Here is a 19,363-nt window from a genome sequence, read left to right as displayed (position 1 = left end):
CATGCAAACAACTTAAGCATAGAATATATCATACATAATAAGGGATAAAGTTTGAGGGCACTGTATAATTTCATAAAATGTGAAAACAGTCACTTACGCAAAAAGGCACTAAATCAACATGGCAGATCTACCACACCCCACAACTCCAGGAGCTACCATTATTATTCTGGGTCCATGTAAACAGTACCCCTTGGGATTGTGCAATGCATAACCTACACAGCTTGAAGTAGCTGCCCTGCAATTTGGCCCTCTCCAAAGTGACTTCAGCCATTTTGTTATACAGATTTGGTAAGGCAGGAAATAAAACAAGTTAGAGTTCTACTTCCAACAGATATACAGAGAACTGGATCTGGTAAAATAGATTCCAATATATTCAAAGACTTAACTTTTTGGCCATAGTTTATATTTAGCTCAAGGATTTTCTACACAAAAACTGTTATTCCTTTCATATTAATTTAGAAAAGCACAAGATATAACCATAAGATCTTGAGATTTTTAATAATCATAATAAAATTCAGGCATATAAGGGATATGCTTGAACTTAGTTCTCATGGGTGAAAATATAATTTCATTAATACTACTACTGCTTAAAATGATTTTCTTCTGAAATGGCTTGTAAATATAATTTACAAGCCATTTCAAAAACCATCTCACTATTTTTATCAAAATAGTATTATTCAGTTTGATCTCTCCTTCATTTACTATTTACTCCCAATGACTTAAAACTACTTCCAAGCTTAGTTTACAAAAAACAGATTATTCCAGCACTGGAGATAATAAAAAGCAAATGAGGAAAATGCAATTTCAAATGGTGGGTTTCGATTATGTTTTGAGCAATAGCAGCAAATCAAAATAAATATTAAACTTCCCACAGTAACCACTCTGAAGTGGGTAACTTTTAAGTTATCACATGCATTTTTTTCCTTTTAATCAGTTTCATTGCCTTAGAATCACACCCTAATAATATTTTATAGCCAATCATATGACAACAAAGCAATATAAACGTAGGTAAGTCCCCCTGAGCCACTTCAAAAAGGCTGTCAGTTTGCCCAGAAGTTTCCAAGTCCAAAAGAATCCCTGAGATCAAAAGTAGTCCCTGACTAGTTGCTCTCCACAACAGAAAGAAAAGGCACCTAAAGTGTCATGGTTCAAACTAAAGTACCAAGCTGTGAAAGATAAAGATGCCCTTGATAATACCAAACAGTAATCAGAGTGGGAGCCAGGGATCGTATGTCCCAGGTACTTGAGACTTGTCTTACATCTTAAGAGAACCTTTGTACTGAAACTGACCAGCTTCTGGAGGTGAAAAACAAAACAGTTCAAGGAGTAAGAGAGCAAGAATCACCCGCTTTTTCAGCCGAAAATGCCACTCGTATGATTATGATGTCATTGGTTGCTATGGGCAAATCTTTAAAAAGTACCAAAAAAAATTCAGACTTCAGTGACACAGGTTAGCTCCAGTTGCCTTAAAGCAGTGAGTTCTCAAAGTGAAGGACAGGGGGACTTTTTAAAAAACATTCTCCCCACCCTCTTAAGATTCCCTCTTCAAAAGAGGTACAGGTTATGACCTTGACGTGTGGATTCTTAAAAAATCCCCGAAGGATTCTGCTCTTCCTTCCAGGACCTGGGATATAACGTGCCCAGAAATCCATTCCACCCTATCACATTCAGAGCACTGTCTCAAGTGATCAGGGCCGTGTCATCACATCTATTCCTCCAGAGCAATTTGACAGGTTTATTATCCCATCTAGACTTACATCCCATTCTTGCTTCACTGACGTTTTCTTCTTCTTTACCTTCAGCACTTTCCTTCCTCCTCCCCGAGGACCATAACGGTTCACTCTGACAAGTGACATCTAGAAGCAATAATCATATCAAATTTTTAAAATACAAGAAAAAGTGGTAATTAAGTATCGCTGGATGGGAACAAAGACATCTAGGAAAATAAACTTTAAAGTGTCAGAAGAAAAATGTAAGCATAATGAAAGAAAGAACCAAAATACTTGGTTCTTTCACTTCACAATTAGAAAGCTGTACTGATAACTATAATAAAACAGGTTTCAAGTTGATAACTTACGTATATTTGCTTAATAAAGAACTCCAGGAATACAAATTATGACTTAAAGCACAGACCTACGACAACAGGCATAAGCTTTGTCAGTTAACAGAGAAAATGTCAGTCACAGGCTAACAATCTCAAAGCAATAGGAAAAAGGCAAAGAGCACTTAAAATCACTACCAGATACATATGTTTACCTAAAAAAAGGTGGCTAAATTTTAGAGAACAAATGAGTTATATCATTTCTAGCATATTTCCACACAATTCTAAGTGGGGGTAATTACTGATACTAAACTAGCATTTGGAAATTGCTAACATTTGCTTGGCACTCTTAAAATAGCAATGCTAAGGACACTGGACTAAATATTACACAAAATTAGAATAAGACTCATAGTCTCTGTACACTAGGATTTTACAATACATATGTGTGACTTTTAACAAGCAATACATATACATGACTCCCTTTCCAAAACTTCATTACACACTTTCATTACAGAACTTTCGAGCTGACCCCCTTATTCCAAATTATCCTAAAATAAAGACGGTAGTATCTTCCTTAAGTACCTTTAAAAAAAATGATTTAGGAATTAAAAACATCTAAATCCAAGTATTTTCAAGAGCTTCTCCTCAGTCCTCTTTGCTTTGTCTTATCAATCACATTGACTCCTCAAACATGTTATCTATTTTCAGGGTTTACAATCCGGCAAAAGAGATAAGTGACATTTGAGAATAACATTTAACTGTCTTACAGTGATGGTAATGAGGACAGTGGAGGTGGTGATAATGATGGCATTAGCTAACACAAGTCAGGTACTGTTCTAAGCAAGCTCTTCCCACACAGTATTTCCTTTAATCCTAACAGTAATTCTGTTAAGTATTTACTATTTATTTTACAGATGAGAAAGCTAAGGGACAAAGAACTAACCAACCATGAAGGTCACATAGTAAGTGGCAGAACCATAAACACCATTTTAAAAGATACGGAATAGAGGAGTGCCTGGAACAGAGGCTTGGTTGGGCAACCAAATCTTGGTTTCCTCTCAGGTCATGATCTCAGGTCAAGAGATGGAGCCTTGTGTCAGGCTCCACATGCTCAGCGGGGAGTCTGCTTAAAGATTCTCACCTTCTGCCCCTCCCCCCACTCATGTGGCTTGCACGCTCTCACTCTGTCTCCCTCAAATAAATAGAAATATCTCTTTTTAAAATAAACAGGGCGCTGGGTGGCTCAGTCAGTTAAGCATCTGCCTTCAGGTCTCCGGTCATGATCCTGGGATCAAGCGCCCACCCCCCCCTTCGGGCAACCTCCTCAGTGGGGAGTCTGCTTCTCCCTCTCCCTCTGCCCCTTTCCCCTGCACGTACTCTCTCTAATAAATATTTAAAAAATAAACAAACAAATAAATAAAAGATACAGAATAGAATAGAATATTCTGTATCTTTGTTTTGGAAAGGGAGTCATGTATATGTGCTGCTTGTTAAAAGTCACACATATGTATTGTAAAATCCTAGTGTACAGGGACTATTGAGTCTTATTCTAATTTTGTGTAATATTTAGTCCAGTGTCCTTAGCATTGCTATTTTAAGAGTGCCAAACAAATGAATACGTCAAAAATCCAAAACAAACCCTTACATTTATGGTCAGTTTCTTTTCTTTTTTTTTAAATTTTTTATTTAAATTCAATTAGCCAACATATAGTACATCATTAGTTTCAGAGGTAGTGTTCAATAATTTATCAGTTGCGTATAACACCCAGTGCTCATCACATGTGTGGTCAGTTTATTTTTAACAGAGGTGCCAAGAAACAATTCAATAGAGAAAGAACAGTCTTTTTAACAAATGGTGCTGGGACAACTGGAGATCCATATGAAAAAGAATGAATTAAGACCTCTACCTTACAACATATATAAAAATTAACTAAAAACAAGTCACCAACTTCAATGTAAGAGCTAAAAGCACAAAACTCCTGATAGAAAACATAAGCATAAGTCTTCATGAAGCAATGGTTTCTTAGATATAACACTAAAAGCACAAGAAACCAAAGAAAAAATAAAGTGGACTCCATCAAAATTTAAAACTTTCGTGCTTCAAAAAACACCATCAAGAAAATGAAATGACAGCTAACAGAATGGGAGAAAATATTTGCAAATCCCATCTGATAAGAAACCCGGATCCAGGATATATAAAAGAAACTTACAATTCACCAATAAAAACACAAATATTCCAATTTTTAAATGGGTAAGGGAGCTGAAGAAACATTTCTCCAAAGAAGATACTACAATTGGCCAATAAGCACATGAAAAAATGATCAGCACCATTAGTCTTTAGGGAAATGCAAATCAAAACCACAATGACATACCACCTCATACCCATTAGAATGGTTATAATTAAAAAGGTGGAAATAACAAGCATTGGTGAGAATGTAGAGAAACTGGAATACTCATTTATTGTTAGTGGGAATGTAAAATAGCATGGCCACATTGGAAAACAGTTTGACAGTTCCTGAAAAAGTTAAACTCAGTCACCACAATTCTAGTCCTAGGTATATGCCCAAGAATTGAAAACTTACGTCAATACAAAAACTTGCACATGAATGTTCACAGCAACATTATACTCTTTTTTTTTTTAAGATTTTATTTATTTATTTGAGAGAGAGAGAATGAGAGATAGAAAGCACGAGAGGGAAGAGGGTCAGAGGGAGAAGCAGACTCCCCGCCGAGCTGGGAGCCCGATGTGGGACTCGATCCCGGGACTCCAGGATCATGACCCGAGCCGAAGGCAGTCGCTCAACCAACTGAGCCACCCAGGCGCCCCAAGATTATACTCTTAATAGACAAAAAGTAGAAAAATCCCAAATGTCTGCCAGCTGGTGAATGGATAAATAAAATATGGTATATCCATACAATGGAATATTACTTAGCAATACAAGGAATGAAGTAATGATATATGCTATAACATGGCATATGAACCTTGAGAATATTATGGTAAGAAAAAGAAGCCAGACACCAAAGGCCATATATTGTATGATTCTATTAATATAAAATGTCCAGGATAGGCAAATCCATAGAGACAAAAAATAGACAAGCTGTTGGCAGGGTTTGGAAAGAGGAGGGAATGGAGAGTAATTGCTAATGGGTATGGGGTTTCTTTCTGAGATGATAAAAATGTTCTAAAATGAGCCAGTGGTAATCAATGCACAACTCTGTAAATTTATTTAAAAGCTCTGAACTTCTAAGGGGTAAATTTCATGGTAAGTTATATCTTAATAAAGCTGTTATTTTTTAAAAAGTCATGGAAAAATATAACAGTTGTTGAGAAAGAGTTTCTAATGTATTTTACTCCTTAAATAATGTATTTTACTTTTTAACTCTTTTACTCATCAATTTACTCTGCAGAAATAAAGAAGAATCATAAAATGTCACTAAATCTGTTGGATGAATTATACATCCATTAAAACTGTATTAAGAAAAATGTTTAGAGGTGCCTGGGTGGCTCAGTCATTAAGCGTCTGCCTTCGGCTCAGGTCATGATCCCAGGGTCCTGGGATCAAGCCCCACATCGGGGTCCCTGCCCAGCGGGAAGCCTGCTTCTCCCTCTCCTACTCCCCTGCTTGTGTTCCCTCTCTCGCTGTGTCTCTCTCTGTTAAATAAAAAAAATCTTTAAAAAAAAATGTTTAATGACACAAGAAAACACACAAAATTAAGTGTAAAAAGTAGAATACAGAACTCCATGTATAGTATATTCTCAATGATGTTAATATGCATACATTATTAATAAGCACTTATTTATGCTAAGCATTTCACATTTAATCCCACAACCCTATGAGGAATATTCTGTCTTGAGAGACAATCCGGCACAGTGGTTAAGAGTACAGTCTGAAACCAGACTGTCTGGTTCATATCCCAACTTTGCCAGTAACTGTAAAATGGAACTAATTAAATACATAAGGTGTCGAGAACCCCTACCTAGCACACTAAGTTCTACTTAGGATTAATGATGATGGTGTCAGTGACAACTATTAGTCCTTTCCCAAATGAGAAAAATGGGGCTTTAAAAGATTAAGTGTATTATATCACTCAAAGTCACACAAATAATAATGGGCAGCTGGGAGGCGATATTCAAAACCAGGTCTGACTCAGCAGCAGCTCTTTCTGCCCACGGGTCCTGTCCCATGCTTTAATAAAACCACCTTTTTGGGGAAAAAAAAAAAACAGGTCTCACTAAATGTAATGCACTTCCTAGAAAATGGCACTAATACTGAGTTATCTCTGGTTGGTTCTAGATTTTCCAGATTTTCTACCATGAACCCATATTACTCTTAAAATAATTCAAGTTATATTATTTAAAACACTATACTTATTCAGAGGCTGAAATTCTACCAGCCTCAACTCTGAAAAACCAACCATGAGTCTGATGTATACAAAAGTTTATGAGCAGTCAAAAGGCCCATATACTTCTTTCATTGGTGAGGCCCTTGATATAACAGTATCAGAAATTTAAAAAAAGCAATATCTTTTTTTAAGATTTTCTTTATTTATTTGACAGAGAGAGACATAGTGAGAGAGGGAACACAAGCAAAGGGACTGATAGAGGGAGAAGCAGGCTTCCCACGGAGCAGAGAGCCCGATGTGGGGCTCGATACCTGAGCCGAAGGCAGACACTTAACAACTGAGCCACCCAGGCGCCCTAAGAAAAGCAATATTTTTTAAATCATAGCTATTTGTACACTAACAGTGACTTCTGATGATAAATATAATGTATCCAAACAGAAGTTTTCTTGAGCAAAGAGATATGGAAATTTAATATAAACAATTAAACAGGGGTGCCTGGGTGGCTCAGTTGTTAAGCGTCTGCCTTCAGCTCAGGTCATGATCCCAGGGTCCTGGGATCAAGCCCTGCATCGGTCTCCCTGCTCGGCGGGAAGCCTGCTTCTCCCTCTCCCACTCCCCCTGCTTGTGTTCCCTCTCTCGCTGTGTCTCTGTCAGATAAATAAAGAAAATCTTTAAAAAAAAAAAATTGAACAAATCCCTATTATTTGTGGGAACGTGAACAGGTTTGAATTTTAGCATAAGAAAATGTAACATCCAAAAAAACCCCATTATTCACTGACAAAAACAGTGAATTTGTTCCCCCAAAATTCATGTTGAATCCTAACCCCCAAAAGTGATGGTATTAGGAGGTGGGGCCTTTGGGAAGTGGGGCCTTTGGGAGGCAAAGCCCTCATGAATGGGACTAATGCTGTCATAAAAGAGGCTCCAAAGAGCTCCCTAACCCCGTTCACCATGTGAGAACACAGCAAGAAGATGGTGGCTAGGAACCAGGAAGAGGGCCCTTACCAAACATGACCATCCTGGAGACTTGATCCTGGACTTCACAGCCTCCGGACTGTGAGAAAAAAATTTCTCATTTATAAGCTACCTAGTGTCTGGTATTTTGTTATGGAAGTCTGATTGGACTACAACAGTCTACTACTGTTCCCTTTTTTTTTTTTTAACTTCAATTGAGCCTAGCAAAGCTGGCTGTGGTTACTCTAAGATGAAATGCAATGAATAATGCCATCGTATCATCCCTTACCCTTGAGTTTGGACAGGATCCACGATTTGTTCTGGGTTTTTTTCCCCTGTGATTTGTTTTATCTAATAAAACAAGGCAAATGTGAGAAGAGGTCATTCCTGTGATTACATTAGGCTATACTAGTCTCTGTCTTACGAGAGCAGAGCAAGAGAGTCTCCTGCTGGCCATAAAGAAGCCAAATGCCACGGTGACTGGCTGTGAAAAGGGCCAGAGGGCCGGCAACTCAGAGAATTGTGGGCCGCCTGGAGGGGAAGTGGGCCGCAGGAGGGGAAAGTCAGTCAAGAGACCCCTCAGGCATACAGCCCCAGGGAAATGAATTCTGCCAACAACCTACATGAGCTGAGGTGAGCGTCGAAGCGGACTTTTCCCAAGCTGGGTTCTAGATGAGAATGCAGACCACCAACACCTTAATCATAACTTTGTGAGACCCTAAGCACCCTACCCAGCTAAACCATGTCCAAATTCTTGCCTCACAGAAATCGTGAAATAATTAATGAGTATTGTTTTGAGTCACTAGGTTTGTGGTAATTTGTTATACAGTGTAGGAGACTAATATACTGGCCAACTCTAAATCCCAGCCTGTGTGTGCTAAGATCACAAAGGGAGAACTAAGCTGTAACGCGGGAACCACCCTTGCACTGAGAAGCATTCTCTTAAACATCATCAATACAAGTGGGCATATTTTTCTTAACCCAGGATCAGACTCTGTGGTCTAACAAAGAGATTTTGAGCTGTTTACAGAAATCAGATATCATAAGGGAGCTATAGTTTACATGCTGAAGTGTGAGACTGTAGAGATATTATGATGGTTCATAGTACTAAGGAATACAAAATCAGCAGAGCCCAGAAAATCTAGGCCTATTTGAAAAAAATCTAAGATATTAATACTTACCTAACTGATAAAATTATTTGAAAAAATCTAAAATATTAATACTTTCCTAACTGATAAAATTATTGGGAAGCCCTTTGCAAATCTAAAGACTCCCACTCCTGGAAGCTCTCCCCTCCCTTGGTTTCCAGGACACTCTCTCTCGGTTTCTCTCCTATTCGTCTCTTCTTTGCAGGCTCTGCTGGCCCCTCCTCAGATACCACATAATCAAAAAGCTGCACACAGTTCTATCCCAACCCTCTTATCTTTCCATTGGATACCCTCTCTCTTTATCCAATCATTGTTTTTGAGAATCTATCACATGCCAGACACTGACCAGGCACAGGAGACAAAACAGTAAACAGGTCTAATATGGTACAAGCTCTCAGGGAGCTTACTAGAAAGTAAGAAAGGAGTTCACATCTTCCCTCAGTGATCTCACTCATACCCTTGATCAAAGCTACAAATGCACTGGGCACATAAACACACTGTGAAAATGAGCCCCAAATTAAGGATCCACATTTTTCCTCAACACACCAAATGCTCATTTCCAACTGCCTTCTGTGTATATCTCTCAAATATCTCACATACAATGTAGTCAAAATACAGCTTATCATCCATGTCCCCTCCCCACCAACCTCTAGTTCTTGATATATAATTGGCATGCTCAGTAAATGTCTGAACTCAACTGAACTTACAGAATTACCATCCTTCTGGTTGCTCCAGTTTAAAACCTTAGCATCACCTTCTATTCCTTCTTGTCTCTTAGCCGATCAGATACCGGAATCTATTCATTCTTTCCCTGAAATATCTCTCTCATCTGTCCCCTCTTCATCTCTACTACGAATGTTTTTGTCCAAGCACTTTCTTCTAATTGAACTTCTTCACTCATTTGCCACTTCATTACCCATATTTCAACAAATATTTTGAAAGCACCTGCCAAGAGCCAGGCACAAAATACAACAAGAAAGTAAAATAGTCTGCACCCTCAGAGCTTAGGGTTTATCAGAAGACCACAATTAAAATGAGTAATTACAATAAAAAGGGAGGAAATTCAGGGTCATGTTAATACCTTACTCTACCCACAGTAAGAAAAGACCACTATATCCCTCTAATTGCTCCCAAGATGTTTAGCTGAGAGCTAAAGTATGAATAAAGCTAGAAGTGGGGGAAAGAATGTTCCAGGTGGGAGAAAAGGCATTACAAAAGGTTTGAGAAGTTCAGTTTGACTAACAGATTTGAAAAGGTGAGAGGCTAGAAAGAGGTTACAAAGAAAGGCAGAGGACAGATCATGGCCTTCTAAGCTACAGCAATTTAAACACTATCCTAAAGAACCCATAGGAAGCCACTGGAGGATTTTAGGTAAGGGGAGTTACGATGAGATTTAGCAAATCCACTCTGGCTAGTGGAAAACTGACCAAAGGGAAACAGGACCCCGTTCCAAATACTGTCCCTGCAATCAATACTTTACCCCGATACAAGGATAGAGTATAGCCCTCGGCCCTTTACTTTCTTCCCCACAAGATTTTAACGGCTCCCCCCTGCAGAGAGGAATCCAATATGCACTCGGACCCTCTGCCCTCCTTGTGGTCCAGCTGACCTTCCTTAACAGTCTGTGCTCCTCTCACTCGCCTTCACAAGTCGTTCCACCCATCCTTTCTGCTCCGCGTGGAACACCCTTCAGATTTTCACTCCCTTCTCCCTGCGGTAACTCCACTCACTAATCAAAACTCATTCCAGGGGCGCCTGGGTGGCTCAGTCGTTAACCGTCTGCCTTCGGCTCAGGTCATGATCCCAGGGTCCTAGGATCGATCCCCGCATCGGGCTCCCTGCTCAGCAGGAAGCCTGCTTCTCCCTCTCCCACTCCCCCTGCTTGTGTTTCCTTTCTCACTGTCTCTCTCTCTCTCTCTGTCAAATAAATAAAATCTTAAAAAAAAAAAAAAAAAAAACTCATTCCGGCGGCCCCTCCTGATAAACTCTTTCCTGACCATCCAGTCGACTGACATGACCCTCCCTGTCCCCAAGTACCCTGGGTAGCCTGTCTCCTGCTAGACTGCAAATTCCTTGATAGCTACAATACGGTACCCCCCAACTTCCAGCTCTGTGCACAAGTGCCCGACAGCGCTGCGCACACTCAGGGTGCGCCTAAGGGGAGCGCGCTAGACACCAACACACCCAGACACTCATCCTGACACACACAAACGCAAAACACAGAGTCGCGGCGCGCTTTCCGATGTAAGGATCCTCCACCCAGGCGCCTAGAGCCCCAGGGAACAGAAGGGAGACGCCACCACCGTTTTCCCAGCCCTGCAGCCCGGTCCCTAAGGCTCGCTGGGGATACAGGCTGCAGGCCTCCGCCACGTCGTCGCAACCTGCCTTGCCGTTTCCCGACAGCCTCCTCCACTGCCACTAAAACTTCAGGCTCCAGAACCTCCCGGCCCGCCACAGGTTAACGCAGGCCGCAACTTCCGGGATGTTGCCTAGGCTACCCGAGCCCCACCCCCACTCCCTGGCGTATATCCGGTGAGGCCAGTGCGCAGGCGCCTCCCAAAGTCTGGCCGTAATTACGAGACGAGTTGGCTTCCGTGAGTCCTTTCTTCCCCGGTCTCTGCAAGATTCAGGGCAAAGCTGTGAAGGGGTCGGCATGTAGCACTAGCCAGTTTCTCGTGAATTTTCTAAAAGAAAGATGTCGCTCTCCACACCAAGCTTCACCTATAACATTTACTTTAACCTTTATTTTTTTTTTTTTACCAAAAATGTTTATACTGCCTACAAATGTGCCGCAGACCATGGTAGGTCCTGCGGGACCTAAAAACAGTCAAGATCCCTGTCCTCAGTACGCTAACTGCATAGTAGTAAACAGCTATCGACGACACAAATGTAAAATCAGAACTGTGACAAGTACTAGAAGATACTTACTAAATACTAAATTTATAGGAGTATTTGTAGGAATTATTCAGGAAAACTGAAAAGTAGATGAGTCAGCTACCAGGGAAGAATAAAACATCCCTGAAGAATAAAACATCCCTGCAGAGGGAGGCACATATGCGAAGCTGTGTGGCAAGTGCAAAGAACTGGAAGAAGTTCAGTATATCTGAAGTCGAGAGAGCATGGGAGCTTGGTGTAAGGGAAGCTGATTTAATAGGCTAGAGCCAGGACAGAAAGAGCTATGTGGGCCATGTTAAGGACTTTACAAGCATTTTATTTGAAAAAGGAGTTAATTTGCTCCAATATGACAGCTTCCTTTAGTCCCTGGTTTTTCTAGTGTTAAGACATCCATACAGGGATCAGCAAATACATAGTCAGCACCTTCTAGATGCTAAGAACTGCCTTCTGATAGTTTCCACTCTCATTGGGAAATAGATATTACATCTGTTGATGTAGATATATTCGCTGATCAATCAATATAATAATTAGCTGCATACATCCTCAACTCCCTTCCCCTCTCTGAATTACTGTAATACTGGGCAAAGCCACAATTCTGGCCTTAGCAAAACTACATATTAAGTGCCTGCACCTTTGCAACTGAAACTGGAAGGAGATAAACACCCAACCATGTTGACTTTAAATTCATGATCACTAATTTTAAGTGTGCCCTTTAAGATGCCCAAAAACTATATTAAAGTTCCCCCTCCATTGATTTCTCCTACCCTCCTACATGACAACTTTATACCTTCTATCGCATCCAACATATCAACCTCTATCCTCAGTCTCAGCCAGTGATCTTGCTTCCTAATTCATTGAACACTGAAGCAATCTGAGGAGAATTTCCATAAGCTCCCATTGCTAATTCAATCCTTCTATCGCATCTTTACTCACAAACCTGCCTTCCAGAAGCTTAACAAAACCTAAACACAACATGAAGAGCATTACATCAGTGTACATAATAAATTACACATTAATAAACAGTGATAATAAAAAAATTTTAAAGGACTCAGAGAGAAACATTACAGAGAAACAAAAATAAAGATAACATATTTCTCATTAGAAACATTGCAAGTGAGAAGACAGAACAGTTAAATATATTGAAAGAAAAAAAACTGTCAACCTAGAATTCTATATCTGACAAAAATATCTTTTTTAAAATGAGGATAAAATAAAGATGCTTCCACACATAACTGATAGACTTTATCACCAGTAGATTCTCACTATGAGAAATGTTAAAGTAAATACTTCAAACAGAAGGACAACATACCAGATAGAAATCTGAATCTACACAATGAAGAGCACCGGAAATAGCTGTAGGAGTAAGTATATACAATTATTTTTCTTATTATTTTAATCTCTTTAAAAGTAACTAACTACTTAAATAAATATAATAAAAATGTATTGTGAGGTTTAAAATATATGTAAAAGTAAAATGCATGGCAACAATTGCAAAAATGCCAGAGGAGAAAAATGGAAGTCTGTTACTATAAGATTCTTATATTATTCCTGATGTGTATAATATTACTTGCAGGTACACTGTAATAAGTTAAATATGTGTATCATAAAACCTAAAGCCATCATGAAAATACTAAATACTAAAAATACTAAAAATTACTTGACTAATCTAAAAGTAAGCAGAAAAAGTACAAAAAAAGGAAACAAAGAACAAGTGGGAGAAATAGAAAACAAATAGCAAGATGATAGAGTCATATCAATTATTACATTAAATGTAAATGGTCTAAATACCCCTATTAAATGGCAGAGATTGTCAGATTATTTTTTTAATTGCTGTCTATTAGAAGAAACATACATGAATATAAAAACTGAAGTTTAAAGTACAAAGGTAGAAAGATATATCATGCCAACACTGGTCAAATGAAGTTGGAATGGCTTCATCAGTATTAGATGAACTAGTTTTCAGAGCACAGAATATTACCAGGGATTAAAAAAAAAAAATCATTTCATGATGGCAAAGAGGACATTAAGTCAAAAATATATAAAAATCCTAAACATTTATTCACTTAATAAGAGAGCTTCAAAATAAATGAAGCAAAAACTGATGGAACTGCAATATAAAATTAAAAGTCCACAATTACAATCAGAAATTTCAGTGCCCTTCACTGAATGATTTGTAATACAAATAGGCAGAAAATCAGCAAGGTTATAAAAGACTTTACAACACTATCAACCATTATGACCTGATTGACATTCATAGAACACTAGTCCAACAACCAGCAGAATCCACATTCTTTTCATGTACATACAGAAATTTTAGCAAGATGGACAATAACCTGGACCATAAAACAAATTTCAATAAATGTAGAAAGAATCAAGTCATGCTAGAAATGTTCTCTGATTACAACGTTATTAAATTAGAAATCAGTAACATAATGATTCTTGTCAAATCCCTCAAAATTTGGGGAAAAAATAATAATACACATCTTAAAAAGCCATTAGTCAAACAAGAAATCAAACCAGAATGTATTTTGAACTAAATGAAAATGAAAATACAGCATATCAAAATTTGTGAAATGTAACAGAAATAGTACTTCAAGAGAAACGCATGGCACTAAACACCTATATAGAAGAAAAAGTCTCAAATCAATGACTTCAGAAATTAGATAAATAAATTTTAAAAAGTTAAATCCAAAGTAATAAGAAGAAATAACATAATAAAGATCAAAACTGAATCAATAAAATAGGCAAAATAATAAAGAAAACTAATGACAGTGATGGTTGAATCTTTGAGAAGATTGATTAAATTGCTAAACCTCTAAACAAATTGATCAGGAAAACTACCTATAAATTACCAATATCAGAAATAAGAGAGGTGAAATATTCTACAGACACTAACAGGATGTATTTTGAGCAACTATATGGTAATAAATTTAATAACACAGATAAATGGCCAACTTTCCTGAAAGACATAAATTAGCAAAGCTTTCTCAAGAAAAAAAAATGGATAAGATGAATTGCTCTGTATCTATTATAGGGAGGAAACAGGAGAGAGATATAAAGGAGGAAAGAAACTTTAGAGGGTAATGGATATATAGATAATGGCTTCACAGTTATGTATGTATATAACACAGGTGATATCTGCACTTTAAATATGTGAAGTTCATTGTCAGTTATACTCAAGAAAGCTGTTTATATAGATTTCTCTGGGTGGTCCAAATATAAGCCAGATGTGCTCCCCAAACCATAAGATGTCCTGCTTCTACTTAGCCTAATTCCAGCCTCCCTATTCCAACTTCTAATCAGTGCTTCTGAAGTCTTCCCTTTATTTCACTATAAATCTTTTTCACTTCCCTCCTGTCTTTAAGTCTCTGCCAAATGTAAGTGATGGTGGCTGAAATCTTTCCTATATTAAGTTCTGAATAAACAATCTGTTTATTCTCATGTCAGTAGACTTTGTATCCACAACTGCTTATATTTTTTAATGACATTGATTTTTTTTAATATTAACAAGATTTATAAGAATACCTGATAAGATCCCTTTCAGTGAGGGTCAAGAGTATTTTTTATCCAATGTCTCTTCCAATAGATGAAATTGCCTGGTTTATGACCATAAAGAGCCTATTTAAGATTTATTTATTTGAGAGAGAGCAAGAGAGAGAGAGAGCACATGCAAGTTGGGGGAGGGGCAGAGGGAGCGAATCTTCAAGCAGACTCCCCACTAAGCAGGGAGCCCAACACAGGGCTCAGTCCCACACTGCATGAGATCATGACCTGAGCTGAAACCAAGAGTTGGATGCTCAACCAACTGAGCCACCCAGGTGCCCCATAAAGAGCCTATTTAAGAAGTGTTGTGAGAAGCTGGCCTTAACTTGTTCATGGGTATAGTACATGATTCCCTTGCAATATTTTGCCACATCTCCATGATACAGAGAAGAGTCTAATATCAGGCATAAAATTTCTAAATGTATGGGCCTTCCTGTTAACACTTCATAAGGACATAACCAATGTGTCTCTGAGGGAATGGATCATATGGCCTTATGGACTAGCAGGAGTACCTTTAGCCAAGGGAGCTCAAGGATTTCTGAAAGTCTGGCTAATTTTAATTTAAGGATGCCATTGGTTCTTTTGATTTTTCCAGAAGTTTGTGGGTGGTAATGACAGTACAGTTTTTGAGAAGGGGCAATGCCTTACAAAGTTCTTTTAAAAGGATTCGTATAAATTGTGTCTTGGTCATTTGATATAAAAATGGATATACCCCAGGTTGGAAACATAAAATCAAGCAGGTTTTCAGAGACCAAAAAAAAATTACAAGCAAAGGTTTTCAGCAAGGAAATGCTTTAACCCATCCTAAAAATAAATAAATCCTGTGGAGAGTGGGAACTGGAAAAAATTCATCTGAAGGTGTTTAAAGGGTCCTTAAGGCTTTGGCTCCCACCATGCCTCATCTTTACAGTTTTCCCAGGTTGTGCTGTTCACAAGTAACACATGACCCACAAATAACCTCCACTGTCTTTTTAAAGTTTCCCAACCAAGGTTGACTTAAAATTGTAAGCAATTTTTTTTTAAGATTTTACTTATTTATTTGACAGAGAGAGAGAGAGAGCCAGAGAGCACAAGTGGGGGGAAACAGCAGAGGGAAAGGGAGAAGCAGGCTCCCCACTGAGGAGGGAGCCTGAGCAGGGAGCCTGACGTGGGGCTTGATCCTAGGACCCTGGGATCATGATCTGAGCCGAAGGCAGATGCTTAACCAACTGAGCCACCCAGGCTCAGTGATGAGTCATTTCATGGAGCAATTCAGCTAATATCCATTTGAAATCATCTGGTGCCACCAAATGGCCATCTTGAGTGTGCCGAGGATGATCTCAGTGAAGGATATTCTGCGTCCATTTCCAAATCAGGGGCTTAATGTGGGTATTTAATGATGGCCTCTTTGACTCAATTCAGAGATTTATCCTTTGGGGTTTTAGTTTGTATCATAAGCTTGGTTAAGGCAGCTTGTTTGCCAAATGATCTGCTAGAGGATTTCCCTTAACTCTGTTAGCAGGGGCCTTAATCTTTACAATAGCCATCTCCCTGGGAAGTAGAAGTGTATCTAAAAATTCCTTAACTTGTTGTCCACTTCCAATGAGTGTTCCAGCAGAGGTGAGGAAATCTTTTTGTTTCTAAAGCATCATGCACTACTCCAGAAGTATGCCTGCTATCTGCATACGTGTTTATTTACTCTCAGGTCTTTGGCTGGTTGACAAGCTCTCCTAAGTGTTATAAATTCTGCCATATGGACTAACTTTACCTCAGGTAGGGGACTATCCTATAAAGGAGAGTTTAGATTAGTGATAGCATTAGAGATAGCCTAATAACTCCAGTTTCAATTTTGAAGTATGGCCCATGAACAAATAGTAGGGCAATATTCTCAATGCAAGTCTCCAATAAAGCTAAGCAAAGTGCCATAAGTCCCCTAACTGAAGTTAAGACAATTATGGGGTTCCTCTTCTTCAGAGCAGAAGAGTGGTAGGATTCGGGATGCTGCAGCATGGATAGGAATGTAAAAGGGAGAGGGCAACAGAAATCCCTAAGAGGTCAATCAACGGACTGCAAGGTGTTGCATGTTCTCAGGGACTAGTCACGTCTGTACTGCATGAGGAACCGTAAGACCAAACAGGGAACCTAGAATTAACTCCGCAGAAGCATGGACAAGTTTTGCAGCGCAGTATTGCCCTAACACAAAGGGTATCAGCCTTTGCAACTGGAGTGGGGATGAGGCTACAGTAAGTGATGGGTTTTGATGGTGTCCATGAAGTTGAATTAAAGTCCCAAGGCTTTAAACCCCAGAACACTCATGCACAAATAGACAAAAGGTTTCTGTTGTTGGTAGGGATGTCCAGGGAAGCAGGCTGCCGAGGAGCCTTCTTCAGATTAAAAGAAGGCTTGTGTAACACTTGGGCTCCCAGAAGAAAGTGGATCTTACTAAAGACATAGCCATCTCATAAAAAGGTGTCACAGTCTCAGAAAAAAAAATTACACCCATTGTCTGAAATATCAAGTTAGGCCTAGATGTCATCTCAGTTGTAATTTTGTGAGGGTTCTAGGGTAGTTTGGGATAGTCTTTATCCTGTTATGAGAGAATGTTTTTCCCTCCTTCAAATAGCTCATGCCCTAAATAATGTACTATGTTTTGACAAAATTGTAATTATCTTTTTTGAAACGTTATGCCTTTTTTTCTGTTAAGCCAAGAGCTACAGGCTTCTCTGAACAAAGTACGAAATCACCTGTATATTATATCAGAAATGAAACACAAGGAAAATTTGGATCTTTTAATTATTGATTAAGGGCTAAGAAAAATAGGAGGGGGTTTCAAGGCACCCTTAGGGCCTAGCTATCCATGTATATCATTGTCCCCTCAGAGGAAGGCAAAAAGACATTGACTCTAAGGTGTAGGAATACACCCAGAAAAGGCACAGCAATGATCCACTACAGAGAAGGAGGTGGTTTGTGGGGGAGTTGATGATAGGATGGAATTTGGGTTAGGTATTAATGGAGAAGGAGAGATAACAATGGTATTGGTGTCCTGAGATCTTAAACAAATCAATATACTTGTCCATTTGGTTTCTTTACTGGCAAGACAGGAATGTTACAAGGGTTAGTGCAGGTTATGAAAAGGACTCTTGATATGAGGCTCTCAACTATAAATTTGAGGCTTTTCTTGCTCTAGCTTCTAACTTTGGGGAAGTTTGGGAATTTGATAAGATCTATCTGAACTTTCATAGATTCTGTTCCAATTATTTTTCTTATGTCAATGGGAATTTTAGCCCATGAAGAGTCAAGTACAATGTCAAGATCTGTAACAGGAGCATACATCAAGGATAGTGGAGAAGGAAAGTTTTATATAGAGCAGACACAAGTTGATTAGGAATTGATACATCCACTGAAACCTCAAAAAATAGTCCCTCTGGTGTGCAATTAATATTACAGCTTTATTTGCAAAGTAGATCTCTCCCTAATAAATTTGTAGATGTGGTATCACAGAGCAGGAAGAAATATTTTTCAATCCAGGATGCAAAAGTTGTAGTCAGGGCTGGGATATAGGGACAAATCTGTGAGTTGTTTGAAATACTTATACTTTTGTTCTATGTTCACTCCAAGGAAGAGGTTGAGCAAAGATGGCAGGATTTGATGTAGAACAATTAGTGTTGTTGGAAGATATTTTCTATTTATCCCCAAATCTCCTATAGTTTCATTTTTCTATTTGTTTGCATGATTAAATTATGATCCAGTCAACTTTTATTAGCAGTGTTTCAGGTATGGCTTTTAGGAGACTTTGAATTATTTTTCTGACCCTAAGGTTTTTTGTGGAGGATCCTGGAGGTCCCTCTCCGGGTTGGTCCAATCAGCTTTTGTCATCCAGGATTTAGCATCTGAGGTTCTGATCAACATGCATACAAGTTGATATAGGTCAGGCAACTCTGGATCATGTGCATCCAAAGAATTACAAATTCTTCTATGAATCTTTGCTCAGTCTTGTTTAGGTTTAGGGAAATCTTTCATTATAGCTCTTAATTCATCTTGGATCCAAAGTTTAAATTCTACAGTCACTTGCATATCTGGCTTATGGGAGGGATAGACTATTGGAGGCAACTAGCATTTGGAGGTTTTAGAAAGTTGCTGAGAAAAGACCAAGCAGCTGGACAAGGGGAAGAGGAAGGAGGAGGTGCAGAAGGAGGGACTTTAGAGGGATAAGGGGGAAGTGAGAGAGCTGGCCACAGGAAGGCAACTGGAGGACTTGGAGGGGGAGGACTTACTATGGAAATGAATCTAGATTATTGGCTAAGCTTGCCAAATTTCTCATTAGCTTTGACCAAAGAATATTTTAGTAAAGCAATTTTTGAACACAATTCATTTAATCCAAGATTCCATTGGATCTGAGAAATCTTTATTCTTTTTCTTTTCTAAAGCACCTTTCAAATAAACAATTTTGGTCAAGGCC

The 19,363-nt window shown here is 38.7% G+C and overlaps 1 protein-coding gene across 6 annotated transcripts in view; it reads right to left on the bottom strand.

Moving 5' to 3' along the window:
* Positions 1 to 19,363, bottom strand: part of SPICE1 (spindle and centriole associated protein 1) — a 66,882-nt gene that overhangs the window by 43,179 nt on the left and 4,340 nt on the right. For 4 of the 6 annotated variants that reach the window (XR_003518289.2, XR_003518290.2, XM_027585465.2 and 1 more), the window contains exons 1-2: positions 10,873 to 10,978; positions 1,758 to 1,856 (exon numbers count right to left, since the gene is read on the bottom strand). Coding sequence is in view for 4 of the 6 variants with exons in the window: in XM_027585465.2 (XP_027441266.2) it covers positions 1,758 to 1,856 (99 nt within the window). In the remaining 2 variants the exon portion in view is untranslated. Of the gene's footprint in view, positions 1 to 1,757; positions 1,857 to 7,628; positions 7,691 to 10,872; positions 10,979 to 19,363 lie in introns of those variants that run through there. The other 2 variants (XM_027585466.2, XM_027585467.2) reach the window with 2 other exon arrangements.

Source organism: Zalophus californianus, chromosome 1 (genome assembly GCF_009762305.2).
Source record: "Zalophus californianus isolate mZalCal1 chromosome 1, mZalCal1.pri.v2, whole genome shotgun sequence".
Lineage (NCBI taxonomy): Eukaryota > Metazoa > Chordata > Mammalia > Carnivora > Otariidae > Zalophus > Zalophus californianus.
The sequence above is the reverse complement of the archived record's forward strand: the minus strand, read 5'-3'. Positions and strand labels throughout refer to the sequence as shown.